The 16,509-nt window shown below is 47.8% G+C and overlaps 1 protein-coding gene across 1 annotated transcript in view; it reads right to left on the reverse strand.

The window, feature by feature from the left end:
- Positions 1 to 2,154: 2,154 nt before the first annotated feature.
- The window catches only part of LOC128721107 (serine-rich adhesin for platelets-like), a 36,184-nt gene continuing 21,829 nt past the window's right edge, over positions 2,155 to 16,509 (reverse strand). The window contains exons 7-13 of the mRNA XM_053814828.1: positions 9,238 to 9,446; positions 8,352 to 9,159; positions 7,020 to 7,555; positions 6,123 to 6,851; positions 4,906 to 6,083; positions 4,552 to 4,747; positions 2,155 to 4,403 (exon numbers count right to left, since the gene is read on the reverse strand). Of these exons, the coding sequence (XP_053670803.1) occupies positions 3,837 to 4,403; positions 4,552 to 4,747; positions 4,906 to 6,083; positions 6,123 to 6,851; positions 7,020 to 7,555; positions 8,352 to 9,159; positions 9,238 to 9,446 (4,223 nt within the window). The 3' untranslated portion in view covers positions 2,155 to 3,836. The remainder of the gene's footprint in view (positions 4,404 to 4,551; positions 4,748 to 4,905; positions 6,084 to 6,122; positions 6,852 to 7,019; positions 7,556 to 8,351; positions 9,160 to 9,237; positions 9,447 to 16,509) is intronic.

Consider the following 16,509-nt stretch of genomic DNA (forward strand, 5'->3'; position numbering starts at 1 on the left):
GAGAGAGAGAGAGATAGAGAGAGAAAGTGAGAGGAAGGACATTAATTGGGTCATTAATCGGGAAATGCACACGAATGCTTACAATAGTGATCCCTTAGCTCTCTCTCTCTCTCTCTCTCTCTCTCTCTCTCTCTCACTCATCCGCACTCGCTTCTCTCACCGCAAAACGCAAGTAGGGACAGCGTCAAGCGAAGGTGCGTCAAGCGAACGCGTGCGTGGACGCGCACGTGGCCGCCATTTAGTTGTTGCGTTCTTCATTTATGTGTCGCGTCTGATTCGAATTTTTCCCAATTCAGTACGTAGTAGCTGCGTGGGGCCGTGTAGGGCGTGTAATCGCGCGGTTAGGAAGAGATTAAACCAAGAGGAGACAACAACAAAAAAAAACGAGAAACATGAAAAACAAAAAAAAAGAACAACTCCCCCTTCCTTTCTTTAAGTAGTGAGCGAGCAGTTACGTTTGCAGTGATACAGCAGCTCTAGAAGAAAAAAAAAAGCAACAGCAGCAGCATCAGCAACAGCAACAAACAAACGGCAACAGAATCAAACTAAATCACACACACACACACACACACACACACACACACACACACACAACTGAAACAATTAAACGCTTGCGAAAGGGTCCCGGACTCGCGCTCGATCGGCTCAATTCCCAAACAGCGATCGCGACCGGGATCCTGGCGGGGTGCAAGCGAAGCAACACACGTCTATTTAACGGATTGGGAAAGGGGATGGATGGAGGGAGGGGCGGAAAACACAAAACAAAAACGATTGAACCACACAACAAACAAAAAAGCAGCAACACAACAACAACAACAAACAAAAACCGTAGTAGGCAAAAGCGCAAAAACACAACACACATTTAAGAAAAGCAAACAACAAAACAAACAAAAAAAAACAACAACAACAACAACCAAAAGCAAACCAACAAAAAAAACTCACAAAAGAGCGTTGTAGATATAGTTGATCGTCGTTTCATGATAGTTTATTCAGCATTACTGATAGATTAGCTGGCTTACACTACTAAAAAAAAAGTGATTGTGAATAAAAACCCTAGAATGAACAAAAAACAAAACCACCAACGCACCATCCGATCCCGGATCCATCTATCTCCGCCACGTGATGACACATTTAAATGGCCACCATCGGCCACCCCCGGGGGGTTGGGGTGGAATTAAAACCACGCGTTCGGCGGGGTGGGGGGGATTGGAGTTGAGAGAGGTAATTCACTTCTTTATTTATTTTTTGTGTTTTGGTTTTTTTGAATTTTTATTTCGCTTTTTCAATTGCGCAATCGGTTAAACAGATACAAATTGTGTTATAAATATATAAAATATTATGAAATAGTGTATTTTTACCGACACAACTAGCAGAGGGTTGTGGTTCTCACTCCGCCTCGTCCTCCTCATTATGGTAATATGGGGCGGGGGAGGTGGATATGATGTTGATGATGCTACCGCGATGGGAGGGAGGTGTGTGTGGTGTGGTTGAGTTTTCCAAATCTTTTTGCTTTTCCTTCACCGCCAGGATGCTGCGGGTGGTACGCAAATGGACGATACGGACGATTTGGCGAATGGTTCTTGCGCGATTCACTCTCTCTCTCTCTCTCGCTGTCTGTTTGTCGTTGTTTGTGTCGAGTTCGGAGCTTACTATTTAAATGTTTGCCTTTTCGCTTCTCCATTCGCCACGCGGCACCCCGCAGTGCTGTAATAGTTGCATGCAGTTGTTTGATTATCTCATCGTCCTTGACCGCCGCCGACGCGGTTTACGCTATATTCTTCTTATACGTTACACACATCGATCCACCGTCGCAAGTATAGAGTACCATTTCTTGACATGCCGCCTTCCATACCACGATCTCGCGCGCCTACTACTACTACTTCTGCTACTGTTACTACTGTTATCGACTACTATCGCTTGCCGAGTAGCCCCGCAATTCCGTTTGCTAGCTTTATCCTAGTCTCGTCTGTTCTGTTCCTTCCGGCGAACAATAATCCTTGCTTCAGCTTCTTCTTCGTTCCTCGCGTAGGCAGCTCAAGCGCACATTCCGTGGTACATGTATCATTCTTCTACAAACACGAACACGCCCTGCAGTACTACAATAAGCTCCAATCGAACACAGTCGTTTTTCTGCAAAGCAAAATCATTGCGCAAAGCGTTTTAAGTATAGGAATTTCGCACAGTAAACGATAGCATGCGTGATAGCGGCATGTGACTTTCTAGGTGTGTGAGGTTTTTTTTTTCTTTTAATGTTTGCTTGCTTTTTATGTCTTCCTTCTCTTTATTCAAGACAGCTAATACGGCTATGATAAACGGGATAATTACCTACTCTCAACGCTACTACGCTATGGGAATTTGCTGGGTTAAAATATGCGATTATTTCACGGTTTCTCTGCCGGCAGCTGCCTAGAGCGTGCGCGTCTCTCTCCTTCAATTCTCCTACACATGCGCTTCCTCAAACGTTTTTGTTTTTGACTCCCTCGTTGCCTAACCATATATTAATAAGGACATATCAAGCAAGAGCAAAGGGAATAGTGACGCACAAGCAAACACATTCTAAAGGCGTACGTGGGGGCAACGTTTTGGATGAACTAAACGAAAAAGTGAATGGTTTAAAACGAAAACTGACGAAACTAAAACGTAAAAAAAAACAGAGGGAAAATAGATTCTATTGAAGGAATAAAAGGGGGGAGGGGCGAAGGGATAATTGCGACGCAAAGTCGGAAGTTTAGTAAACTAAAACAAACAAATGAACAAAGAAAAAAACACATCCCACAATAGTAAACCGGGATTCTCGAAGGCAATAGTAGATACTAGGCAAAGCGATAGCGGGTGAAACGATTGCATTATCATAGACGAAGGTGCTCCCATCAGGCTGCATCTTCTCTCTTCCTATCTCTCTCTCTCTAACTCCTGCATGTCATATCCTGCACATTTCATGTTTTTTTTTGGTATTGCGCAAGCCCTCCTTTTTTTCCTGCTGCCACCACACAACATTGACATTTTCGCATCATTCTCAGCTCCAAAAACGACATACTTCATATATGTTGTATAATAATGTACGCGGCGTTGCGCAATCGCATATGCTCGGTGCTTGCTAGTGTTTGCTATACCGAAAAAGGCGCTCCCGTGGCGGGAATACAAGATTCGAAACGTAATACATAACATAACTACATCATCATGCTTGGCATAAAAAAAATATAAGAAAGATACATGTCTATTTGCTATCAGTAGTGGCTAAATATTATCATCAAAAGGAATTGGGATGCGCAGTGCAATTATGTCGCTTCGTCTCATGTGAGTGTATGTATGTATTCTTTTTTTTTCGTTAGTTTCTAGCATTCTTCGTTTTCGTAGACATTCGCGCGATATTGCTGGCCTTCACTCCTCTGTCTTTCGTCTTATTTGCTTCTCTGCGAGACAATCACACCCCTTTCGTAGTTGCATGCAGGTGTGCACGCGCAATACTAAAACTGATGTGCTCGAATATTATGAATGTAAATGATGTTCACCGAAAAAATGGTGCTCAACCATGGTGGTGAAGAGGAAGGAACGCTAATTCATATGCTTTTATATGCTTCCTTGTCATTCGGTTTCTCTTATGCTTTTTCCCCTCCTAATGTACGCTATACGTGCGTGGACTTAGACGATACGTTTGCTTTTGATGTTTTTCTGTTATAATAATCGATGTTTGTTCCGTGTTTGGTAGCAGACTTACATGCCAGAGATTTGTTTTTTACTAAATTGTGCCTCAAATTAAACACAAGTAAACAGTAGGAATAAGTGGTTCTATGGTTCTACGACCATCGAAAAGCTGTGGCAGGCCCTTAGTGACATCACATTGCTTGCGGAATAGGCACGAGCAATTGGTCAGCGGTCTGTGGCGGAGCAGAGACTGGAACTGCGTCCACCGTATCGTTGATGGTTCCGTTCGTCTCGGCGGAGTGTGCCGCCGTCGTCGTCGTTGTTGTTGTTGCGGGTGCTTCGGGAGTAGGATCAACCACCGGTGACTGCGGGGGCTTAGTTCCCACTGCTACCTTCTTTACGCCGGATGACGGAGAGACGGCAGTGGTGGTGGATTTCTTTGCTACACCGTTCTGCTGCAGCTTCCTGACCGACGGTGAGGTCGCGGTGGCTTTCGGAGCCAGCGAGGTACGAGTTGTGGTCGTCGTTTTGGCACCCACCGTACCAGTCGAGGAGGTTGTCTTCGTGACGGTCTGTTTGACATCAAGCGTCTTTTTGGGTGCAGCCGTACTGGTGCTGGATTTCGAAGCCAATCCGGTTCCGGTTGGCCTTGTTGCTGCTCCCGTCCGAGGGACTGTCGTGCTGCTCGTGGTTGAAGTGCTCGTTTTCGTTGTTTTAGTTGCTCCATCAGTCGTTGTAGTTCCGTTAGTTAGCGTATTCTAAAATGATGAAAAAAACATGCTTTAATTCAACTGAACTCTTGAGCAATAACGACATACGTTTTTGCTACGAATTTGTAAAACATCTTTCATTGCCTAACAAAACTCAGCCCCAATTATCTGATTAATTTTCACTACATATTTTTACCTTTGCCGCAACGGGTTTCTTCGCAGTGGTCGAAGTGGTAGTAGCTGTTTTCGAAGGAACTGATGTGCCCGACACTGCGCTCGACGGTCGCGAGGTAACAGTACGTGTCGTGGTGCTAGTTGTCGACAAGCGAGAGGTTGTTTTTGCTGCTGCACTCGTAGTTGTACCAGCCGAGCTCGGTTTAGATGGGGCAGTTCTGAGAAGCAAACAAAACCGGCATAAATTTTCTGGAACCGTCACCATACTCGGTCGTAACTAGAGCACGGTAGAGAAGTCTATTTTCTTCTTTGAACATTTCCTAATGTCTCAAATTGACAAGAGGAAAGTATCGGGAAATGAATTACTAAACCTTACCTAGTAGTCGAACTTGCACTGGCCGCTTTAACGGTGCTAGATGATGTGAGTGAGGTTGCTTTCGGTCGTGTGGCCGCTGCAGCAGACGTTGAAGTAGTTGTTGGCTTGCTGGGAGCAGTCTTTGCGCCATCTGTCGTCGGTTTCTTTGCGGCCATCGTTGGTTTGCTGGATGTGGCGCTTGATGGGCGTGTTTCTTTTACTCCGTTCGTAGTCGGTTTTGGAGCTGCAGTGGTTGTTGGGGCCGACTTTTTAGCTACAGTAACAGGAGGCTTGCGCGCTGCTACCGTTGTACTACTGCTGCTAACTCGGCTAGTAGTACTCTTTGCAGCGGCTTCCTTAGCACCGGCTGACGATGGTTTTGCAGTTGCACTTGATGCTGTCGGTTTCTTCGCAGCGGAAGCTGATGCCGGTGCTTTTGGCTTGGTTGTCTTACTGGTTGCAGTTACAGCCGCCGCTACGGCTGCTGTGGCGGCCACTGCAGTAGCAGCTGCGACCGCACCAGCTACCGGATCGATATTAACAGCTTTAGCTTCTTCCGCTACAACCTCCGCTGCTGATTGCTGTTCTTCAACCTTGGATTCAACTGTGACCTGAGAAGGCTCCATTTGGTCGAAAACTGGCTTCGACATTGCCATCAAATCCTGCTCGAGGATACTTTCAACGGCAGACATCTGTTCAGGCTGCTCTTGCACAACACCCGGCTGCGGATCAGCAGCAAAAGCTGCCTCCATAAACAAGTTTTCTTGCAGGTCCTGTCGCTGCATGTAGTCTGTTGTGCTTCCAGCAGCTTCCTTCGCTGGCAGCATGTGTTCGACGGATGATTGCAACATTTTAAATTCCGGACTCTGGGATATATCCGAAGTCATTGTTTTCGGGATTTTATCAAGCGCAGATTGATTCTCCTGATATCCAAGCAAGGGTGCTTCCAACAAAAGATTTTCTAATCCTTGCACAAGCTCACTGGCGACCGGCGACTCATCGACGGTTTCTTTTTGCTCGACATACAACTCCTCCTTAGCGCTGTTGGCTTCCGCTTTGAGCAGGCCCTCTTGATTCTCATCATTATCACTGTCAGGCAGATCCTGCACTCTGTTGAGCAGATCTGATTCCGCTGACGGAACCGTTTCATTCACTCCCACAAACGGACCAACCGCTGGAGCCGCCGTTGATGGTGTGAACTCGCTAGTGTTCTGATCTTGCAGCAAAAATCCATCGACGCCACCGTTCATCGCCTCTAGCCCATTCGAGACTCCTTGCTGTTCCACCACGGTACGTTCGTCCAGTTGGCTCAGATCGAACGGATGGGTCGCCATCGGTGGCGAATGCTGACCGTCGGCATTGGTATCACCAAGCATGTCTCCGTCCTCTCCTCCAAAAGATTCGAACTCGTGCGGTCTTTTATCCATCTCGTTGAGGAAATCTTTCTCCGCTGGTACGTCGACATCTTCCATCGAAGATACCGTGCCCTTGCGAGGACTTTGCGAAACGATTGCGTCGTCACGCAGTTTTACGTTTTCATGCAGCTTGGTATGCAGCTCTCCGCCTGGGCCTGCTCCAGTAACTGGCACAAACTCTTTAGCCTCCGGGTTTGGATGCCAGCTAAAATCACCGGAGCCTGCACCACTCGACTGGTGAAGATTCATGGATTTTTCCTCCGCTTCAAAGAGATGCTTTTCGTTCAGTTCTTCACCTTCACCAGCGGTGGGACTCATGGTATTGTCCATGCTGGAGCTGAACATATCCTGACTGTAGTGGAGCTGTTCCTGCGCCGGTTGCTGCTGCTGCTGCTGCTCATTCATGTTATCTACCGGAGACATAGGCGATTCTAGTTGGCCGGCAAGCGGTCCACCGTACATGCTGGTTTCCATGGTAGCACTGACACCGTGATCGAAAGGCACCGATGGGAGGATTTCGTCGTATCTGAATCCCGTGAGCGGTGGAACGTCCTAAAACGAGCGAAACAATCGAGCAATATTTCATTAGAAAACGCACGCCCATACACACACACACACACCACGTTAGTACACTAGAAAGCATCGGCAACATGTAGCATAGTTTGCATATTTTTCACTCTCACGTCCGACTCAACTAGTGGGAAGAAAAAGAAGCCATACCTCTTTGAAATCGTTCAGCAAATTGACAACTTCCTTGGATTCACCGCCACTGCTGCTGATGACATCATCAACTTCTTTCGTGCTCTCCGACATAGTCGATTCCGTGTTGTCGCCAAGAATATCCGCCACCGGCACACTGGTATTCGGTTCAACCGTTTCGTCGACGTGATGCGCCTCGCCGCGCTGCTCTTGCTCTTGCTCCGGGTTCACCACTTCTTGAGGTTCTTCTCCGTGTTCGTGTTCCTCCTCGGCGAAGTGTTGCTCTAGTTCCAACTCTCGTTGGTAGTTTTGTTCCTGACGCGGCTCTTCCGGTGCGAAACTGTAGTCACACGAATTCGTAATCTCTTCAACAGGTTCACTTTCTACCGGCTGTTTTTCATTCGATTCTAGCTGCGGTTCTTGTTCCTGTAGCTGTTGTTGCTGTTGTTGCTGTTGCTGCTGCTGCTGCTGGTTCACCTTCACGTAGTCCCACTCGTCTTCTTCTGAATCTTCGCAGCAACCGGCATCATCATCCTGTTTGACGTCTGCACTATGATCTGACACCGAGCAAGAAAGAGACGGAAAACACACGATGAAGTTTGACGATCGCGCACGAATTGAACAAAATGACGGCGGGATATAACAATGTACCCTTGCTGCGTGCAAACACCGGTTCCCGCTGTTGTTAGCACCACGCAGTACGCAGAGCCTGTTATCGCAATCGCAATACGATTTTATTTCACTTCACAAACCAAACAAACGTTTATCACGGGTTCGCACACGGCCACACAAATGGCTCTTTTTAGCAGCAGGGCATTCGAGGCACACACAACTACGCGGCGTAGGCAACTATGATTCATCGGCCGTTGCTAAAGAAATTGAGCGAGAAGGCGAGTGCTACCACCGATGCATGCCCAAATGTGTGAGCAGTAATGAAAGAGAGCGAGAAGGCGACAGCGCGTTGCGTTTTGACGCGTTGCAATTTGCTCGCTCCTGTACAGATAAATCCCGCCCGTTCCTAGACAAATGCCCGCCTGCGTACGGGAAACGTCAAACGGGGCTCAGAACAATTCGATCCATGTAGTATGGTGATTTTAAGTTTTGGCTCTTTTCTTATGATTTTATGGGCCTTATTTATCCAAATATGCTGTATCATATTTAGCAAATAACCATTTTCATCGCAAAAATTATAATTCAAATAAAAAAATGGTTTTTTGGAAAAATAAAAAAAATAGCGAGCTCTGAACATGGAACTGCCATTCAAATGCGGATATTAAAGATTGATTATTTGGTTGAAGGAGATTAAGCGGGGAATTTAAAGACGAGGTTCAACGACGTTGGACTGCTACTTACCGTTGACATAATCACCATCGTAAGGTTTCTCATGATGCAGATCCACTTTCTCGGCCCCGTCGTCGTCTTGGAAGTCCGACTGCTTCTCTTGCTCGACTATCTGCCCATCATCATCTTCTTCGTCCTGTTCGTGATGCATTGCCGCCCCGGAGACCTGCTGCTCGATCAGCTGTCGCCGGATCGCATCCGAAATACCGAATGAATCAAGCTGATCAATCAGCTTGTTATCGACGATCGATTCACTCCCAAGCAAATCGTTAACGATCGGTTCGTCTAATGGTTTGAGTGAAACGGTTTCGTCCGCATTCAAATCTGCCTTTTGAACCGGCACAGTTTCTGACTCCCTCGTTTCGATCGGTTCAAGCAACTCATCTGTTTCCACCGACTCATCGTAATGATGCTCGCCGTTACCGTTTACGTGTGGTACTGCTGCTTGCATCGGTTGTTCCTCGGACAGATCAACTGGCTCGGCACTCACACTGGATGGTGAGGTAGGATCCTCTTCCTCGAAGTCGTTAGAGATCGCGTCTGGCAAATTGGTTGGCGGATCCAGCGGGACATGCTCTGGCATCCCGAATGGGTTGTGATTTTCTATGGTAGGTTCAGGGCTTTCCACACCGTCTGCCTCAAGGTCAGAGTCGGGCATCTCATCAACGTTTGTCTCTGGTAAGAGGCCACGTTCTACGAAGTCGTCCACTGGACCGACGCAAAGCATGGATTCAGACTTTGGTGCCTTCAACATACTTTCTACCATAAAATTTTGTATATCGTCGAACGATTTCTGATCTTCCAGCGCAATCGAGGCGCTCTATCATGCAAAGAAATGAATTTTAAAAAATATCATTCATAAATTGAACATTTTTTAATTTTTTTCCAATACTTATACCTCCACCAGCAACCCGTTGTTGGTGGTTCCGTTAAACTCCATATTTTGGCTTGATCGATTTCTTGCTTCAGCCTCTATCTCTTCGATGAACGGAGTCTCCTTGATGATGGTTTGCGGATCCTTAAGGTACACTATTATCACCGTTATATTGTCTCCGGTTCTCTGCTTGGCGAATGTAATTAAATAATCAGTTACTTTCTGTAGATTATCTGTCGAAAGAAGGGGAAACAAAAAAAAAACGATTAGATATTTATACAGACTCATTTGATTGTTATATGTTTAAGGGTGGGCATGATCACCTACTACCTCTAACATTTTTACATTCGGTTTTGAACGGACGCTTTAGAAATGAGTCCAAAACACTAATTTGCGAAGAGGGTTGTTGATTTTTACTATGGTGTTCATGAGAAAAAAAACTCTGCTCCGGTACGCAAGCATTCACATCAAACAGAAAGCTATAATAATAACAAGGCTTAGCAAACAATAGGTGACACCCAGGGGAGGGCATAGAGACCATTAGCGAAGCGTGAATCGGCAGGCCAGTGACGAATTTTTGCAAATTTGCGTTGCATGACATCATGCATTCGTGCCTTCGATGGATTGGTTCGCGTTGAGTAGACCTAAGTGCCGTAGGATTTTTTGGCTGTGCTTTGAAGCGAACAATCCCCATAATCGACGCAAACGTTTGCACACTTCGCTCCAGCTCACAGCAAATATGACCCCACTGAGGAAAACTGTCAATCATTACGCGTAACATACGCGCCGCCGCCCCATTATGGATCATTGCATTGGTCCAAAAATAAATGTCACTTTTGTCGGTCAAATATTCCAAATACGTTCCAGCGCGCGGCATCGTTTGAACCACTGGTAGAGCTTTTGAGAAAACAAAAATGTGGGACACCGTAGCCTACATTCGCCGTTCAGGCATGTCCTCGAAGGCTTGTTACTTTCCGCGTGGCATGTGCCCTCGTCCGCAGGGAATGCGCCACAGTTTTCCGGCATAATCTCACGCGAGGCCACACGTACATATCCCACGTGGTGTAGCACAAATCCGGCGAGAATTTGGTTAATTATATTTTTGATACACACAAATACACGCCATTTTCCACTCTCCTCAATGACCGGGGTTTGGTGACCAATGTGGAGCGAAATCGACGGTAGTAATTCCATAAACAAAATCTACGGTAACATATCATACTTCATAATTTGAATATAGCTCATAGCTAATAAAGCTACTTATAACTAGATACCATCAAAAAGTATTCAAAATTTCAGATTTAATGGAACAAAAACGGCTATGTTTGGGCTTGTGCCTAGTTATTTACGATCAATATTAATCTTATATTTTCCCTGTTAAAAAAGGAGCTGTTTCTCTACAGCCACGATCGTTCGTTGATCCTCTCCATGCAACGGAAATTATTATCACAACGTTTTAGAAGCTCGTTATTTTCCTAACCTCACTCCCTACACGTTCAGTTTTGATCACGCGAACCGCTACTTTCGCCAACTTTTCCGAACCGTTTGCGTGTGGCATTACTTCGATTGAATATTCAAACCGTTTATCTATTCCGCGCACTTCTCGAAAGGGTTCTTGCGGCAAACGGTTGACCAACAACAACAACAAAAACAGCACACACCACGACATGCGACGAAGAAAGTTTATTTCAACGCCGATGAGTTCACCAGCCCTGCCGGATATGGAGCCCTGCCGGGAAAGTGGCGGGATGCAAAGAACGCAATAATATGCACCACGTGCCGATCAGCGAGGAACGTACGATTGCGTCAGTCGTACGGGATATCCTATGGGGAAGAATAAAACACACACTCGCGGCCACATAGCGGGTGTGTTAGAAAAAAAAGGGCCCTTTTCTTCACAACTAAAACGCTTTGGCAACAAAGCCACCATCCAACAGTGGGGCAGGAACACAGAAGGAGCAAAAACAGCAACAGGAAAACGTACATTTTCGCGTATTCCCCGTTCCGTTTGGAAAATCAATCCCACCGGCGAGAGCGGGAACAAAAACGGCACCACAAGGGCGCAAACACCACCGGCAGCTCATTTCTCAAACGCACGTTCATTTTTCAAACGCAAGACCTCGAGCTAATGCCCTGCGGCTATTTGGTGCGGAAGTTTATCTTCACACCTTAGGTTCGCCACTCACACACACCGGCCATTACGGAAGTAACGGATCGGAAAACATCACTTTGGCTGACTTGATTCCACTGGCTCCGAGTAATAGGCAAAAGTTTTAGCGAAAAAGAAAATAGAACTCCACTCCCGGTGGTGGTGACGTGTTTACCGAATTCACCGCGGAGATTCCCAACTCGCCTGCATTACGATCCACGAGAGTTTTAGCACAACGTGCACAGCGCATTTATCCGACGGCACATGTCGAACGGTTTTCGTTTCATTTCCTTTCCGGGCGTCAGGAAGATGCTGCACCGGCTGGGTGGTAAAAATAGTGCTGTACTAACTTTCGCCAGCAACAAACGACGCACTGGCCGGCCGGAAAATGTTTCCCCGTTAGTTTACCTTACGCACGCAGACACGTACGCACATTCCTGCCAACCTGGGAAGGCGAGCGCTGTTGTGGGTATTGGACGCGAGGGCGCAAACGGTAAGGAAATGCCAACGAAATGCCACGCGCGGGGATGCTATTTTCGGAGAAATTAACTAGTGGTACACATTGGCCCACGATGGGATCGTCGGTTGTGGTGCATCACGCGCAGTTAGCTGTTCGTTCGCAACTTCCCAATGGCAGTGATCTTCACGACGGAGAGGTCGATCATCGTCGTCGTCGTCGTTTAGGCGTCCGCTTGGAAGCCCTTGACCGCGACACAATTGAACGCTGGCCTCTCTGCGCAATGAGACAGGGAGCGAGCGACGCAGAGAAAAGCGGAAAAATCCAAATCCGAACGGAATCGCGCACCGGAAACGTGGCGAAATCGAACGCCAGCCAGTTTCGACGTTCACCAACGGCAGCAATTGGAAAGAGTTTGATCGGTCTAATGAGCGAGAGTCGGCCAGGCCTTGGGAGCAGCGGGAAAGGCTGATGGAAAAACACGACAAACACACGGTGATCTGAAACGGAGCACCGAGTTTCGAAACGGGGGAGAGGGAGAAAATCGGGCTTTATCTGACGCATTTCACCGGTGGAAAATTAATGGGGGGGGAGGGAAAACGTTCGATGGAAGAAGAAAAGGCGAGCGAGACACAAATCTCGGTTGCTTGGAAAAGCGCAAAAATTTCATCGTCCACAGCTCACTGGAGAAAGTTTCACCGAAATTTCCCGAACACCTCCATCTCTTTCTCTCTCTCTTTCTCTCACTCTCGCTCGTTCTCTTTCACTACGTACCCACCAACCTGCACCTTTCTTTTTTCCTGAGCTCGTGGGTGGGGAGGAACTGACCAAAAACCGCTACTTTCCGTGGCCTCAATCAGTGGCGCGACTCGGAGGCCCCCATTTTTCCACGTTTCTAGCAGTTTTCCCCTTGGTGCGTTCTCCTCGCGCTCGAGAGCCTAAAAAAAACTTTCATCAATCTCCCCGCAGGCCACCCCCCCCCCCCCCCCCCCCAAGGCCACACACCCCGGTGACTCGGGATCCTTCCACCGCCGGAACCGTTTCGGAGCATTGCACACACACACACCGGGGGGCTGTAAGATGCATTCAATAAAACCGTTTTGAATCATAATTGGACCTCAGCCGGTAGAGCGAACGCAACGGTGGGAGGTAGCTGATGAATTCGCGATGAGAGGGGGGGAGGGGGGAGGCTGGAAAGCGGAAAGCAGTACGATCGCGATGGTGGTCGATCGCGAGGATCGAACGATCGAGTGTGTGTGAGTGAGACAGCAAAGCGGCCGGCACAGCGAGGTTCGCATGTGGCACAGAGTTTTAGCTGAGTGGAAATTTGCTTTTTGCTGCTGCTTTTCGCCCTTTTCGAGGTGTTGGGGGTTGCTTTATCTATGCCGCATTTTTTGTTGTTGTTGCTCCGGACACCCTTTTACACACCCAGCAGCTGCTTTATGGCTCCCGATTGCTGCCATTTTCTTGCGCGATCTTCGAAACAACTGAGTTCCCGCGCCCGTTGTTTTTCGATAGTTTCCTTCCCTTTCTCCCGCGAGTTGGCCAATATTTTGCACCACTTTTCGGACCCCCTTCCTTCTCCTCCCCTTTCCGTTTATTCCCCCCCCCACCCCTCCACTCGGTTGGTGGCCGTCAATCTATCTCATTAGTTCTTTGTTTTATCTTTTCACCTCATCCGACGAAACCGTGTGATTCGTGTCCCGGGTCGGGTGGTGGTTGTGGTGGTGGTGAGGGGCGAACATTTTTCCATTACCACTTATTTGCACCACTTCATCTCGTTCTCTCTCTCTCTAAAGCGCTCTCTGCCCAACCGGCTACATTCACACCTTGCGGTCACGTTCCGCGACGATCGTCGCACGCTTTGGAGTGGTTTTTCACCAACCCTCCCAGCGGGTTTTCCACCACCTCGACAGATCTCCACCCACTCACCGCCACACGGGGACCGTTATTAATGCATTTCGCAGCAGCAAAAACCCCATATCGGAAGACAAAAGGACACACCAACACGGACTAACTCCCGCAACCGCGCGCGATCAATGGGCGAATTGCCACGGAGAAGAGCAACACGGTGAATGCCGACGAGGGAAATGATCTCATTCGCCCTGCTGGTGCTGTGTGTGAGTGTGTGTGTGTGCGAAAAACGACACTCGTCCCCAACCCGAGAGACTAGCGCGAGGGCCACCATTTATTATTGTGGCCTCCCCATCATTATTATTATTGCTGGTGTTGTTGGCTTTTTTTATTTGTATGCTGTTCTTCTTTTTCTTCTTCCTCTACCAAACCCCAGCGCCATTTGCGCCGACAGGCCAACATCCATGAGAGGGGGGTTGCTGATGGTTTTAGTGCCGTGGCCCTTGCTTTAGCTTCTCCATTTTGCGACATCACCATCGGAAAGAATCGGAAGGAAAAACTAACGCAAACCAGCTGGCAACACGGGTGGGGGGATGAAGACGAAAGATCACCCGGCAAGGGGTGGGGTTTTGGCAAGCTCTATTTTACTTGATCCATCTCTCTCTCTCTCTCTCTCTCTCTATCTCTCTCTCTTGCAGATGAGAGCTTCAATCCAGCACTTTCCGTCAGCGATGATGAGTAAGCGCTGGGGTGTTGTGAATCACGGGAAAAAAGCCAAGCCCCCCCAAAGAGCTGTGTGTTTTATGAGAGAGCGAGAGAGAGAAAGAGAGAGAGAGAGAGAGAAAGAGAGCAAAAAAATGAACATAAATCAATGCGCGGTTGATTTACGAAGATGTCATTCCCGAACACGTAAAAACGACGGTTTACTTACGGCGCGTTTAGAGAGGCGCAGCTTTTAAAATACGCTGCTGACGAAACTATCGAGTGAAATTTTCCCAAGAATCCATTTCCCCATCTCTCTTCTGTCTGCCTGCCTGCCTGCCGCAAGCATTGCTTCCACCAAGCTGCTGATGATGACACCCGAATGCTTGCTTCCTATTTGCATTGCTCTTGACGATCGTCAAAATGCGCCATGCGCGAAACGTAAAAGGATTGAACGATGAAATAAAAAATCTTGCCTCTCTCTCTCTCGCTCGCTGTGCCATAAAACACGAGTGCCATATTGGCTAGGCGCACACACACACACACAGGGCTTTGAACAGACACCCCCCCCCCCCCCCACAAGCATTTTCACCCCTTCCGGTGATTCGGACGCTAAAATCTATTCCCGATGATCTCATCTGCATTCCGCTCTCGCGTTATGCACGCGAGGATGGTCTCAATAGCTACGAGACGGGTGCCATCGAGAGCCGCAATGACTCACATCCACCCACCCACCCACACAAACACGCGTTCGCCGCATCAGGACGACGCATGTGCACGCGATGTCCCATCCGCGCACACACAGCTGGAAAACGAATATGCCAAAATGGGTCTGGCGACTGATAACGTGCACTGGCAGCTGCTGATAGTGATGATGGTGGTGTTGGTGATGCGGACCGATAATAAAATGCAGTTCCCCGTTTGCGTACGCACAGATGATGCCCTGACCTAAGACAACGCCACACAAACACGCCGAAGCGTGGAATGCTGCGCGTGATCAAATGTTGTCTCTGACCAAACCGTACGGTTCGGTTTCGAGGAACGGAAGGTAAACAAATTTGTCTGTCATTTCTTTTGCTTTGGTCGTGTGCAATGCAAGCAGATAAAATAATGGCTCCTTTTTCCTCGATTGCATCTCTCCGGTGAGCACACACACGCACACTTTTGTTTGCCAGCTAGGCATCTTTGCATCTTGCAGCATATTATTTCATCTGCTTTTTTGGTACACACTAGCGTCACACAGCAGTTGATTGTACACCAAAGGAAAAAAAACGCCCCGCAATAAAGGCACATTTTCCGGAATGGAAAACTGTTTTTTTTTTGCGAAAAACATAATAAAACGCGCGTTCTCGTCGCCTCGAGCAAAAATCGAGCAAAAAAATAACGCTTTTCAGGCGGCGAATAAAGAACGTTCTACTTTCCCTGCGGCGGCACACCTGCACGAAACAGCTCTTTGATGCACCTCTCATGCTCTCTTCTTCTTCGGGGAGGGGTTTTTATTGCTCGCGAAAATTTCCCTATTTCGGTTGGACGAGATGCAGATATGAAGAGCATGATAGCCCATTTTTCTACAGCAAATCGTTTTTCCATGCCCACACACCGTGCTGACAAACGGAAATGGAGAAAGAAATTCCAACCCAGCCCCTGCCGTGTTGGAAGCCGGCTTTATCTATCCCTCTCTCTCTCTCTCTCTCTCTCTGTCTCTCTATTTCGTGCTCTCTCTTCCATTTTGTCTGGAATTTTCAATTTTCTCAAGCCCCGGGAAATGCAGCTCCGGCGTGTGCTGCATTTCTTTGACACTCTCCTCCCCACCCATCACCACCCATTTCCAGTTCCACCCACCCACTCCCCCTCATAAAGGCGTCTCTTGTGGCTGGTGGCCATGACAAGACACAACACCCCTATCCGTTCTGCTTTACCTCGACTCGTCGACGATCTTCGTACGTCGACGGCTGGCGTCCGTCTCGGGACCTTCTGCTTCACCAAGGTTTTCCTCGAAAAAAAAACAACAACCTACGAGTCGAATCGAGACGCGATTTCATGAGCCAAAGCCCACAAAAGCGTTGCATTGTTGCAACCGTTGCATCAGCACACAACCGATTGCAGCACAAGCGTCAATAGAGCAAGAGTGTTT

The sequence above is a fragment of the Anopheles nili genome, chromosome 2 (genome assembly GCF_943737925.1).
Source record: "Anopheles nili chromosome 2, idAnoNiliSN_F5_01, whole genome shotgun sequence".
Taxonomy (NCBI): domain Eukaryota; kingdom Metazoa; phylum Arthropoda; class Insecta; order Diptera; family Culicidae; genus Anopheles; species Anopheles nili.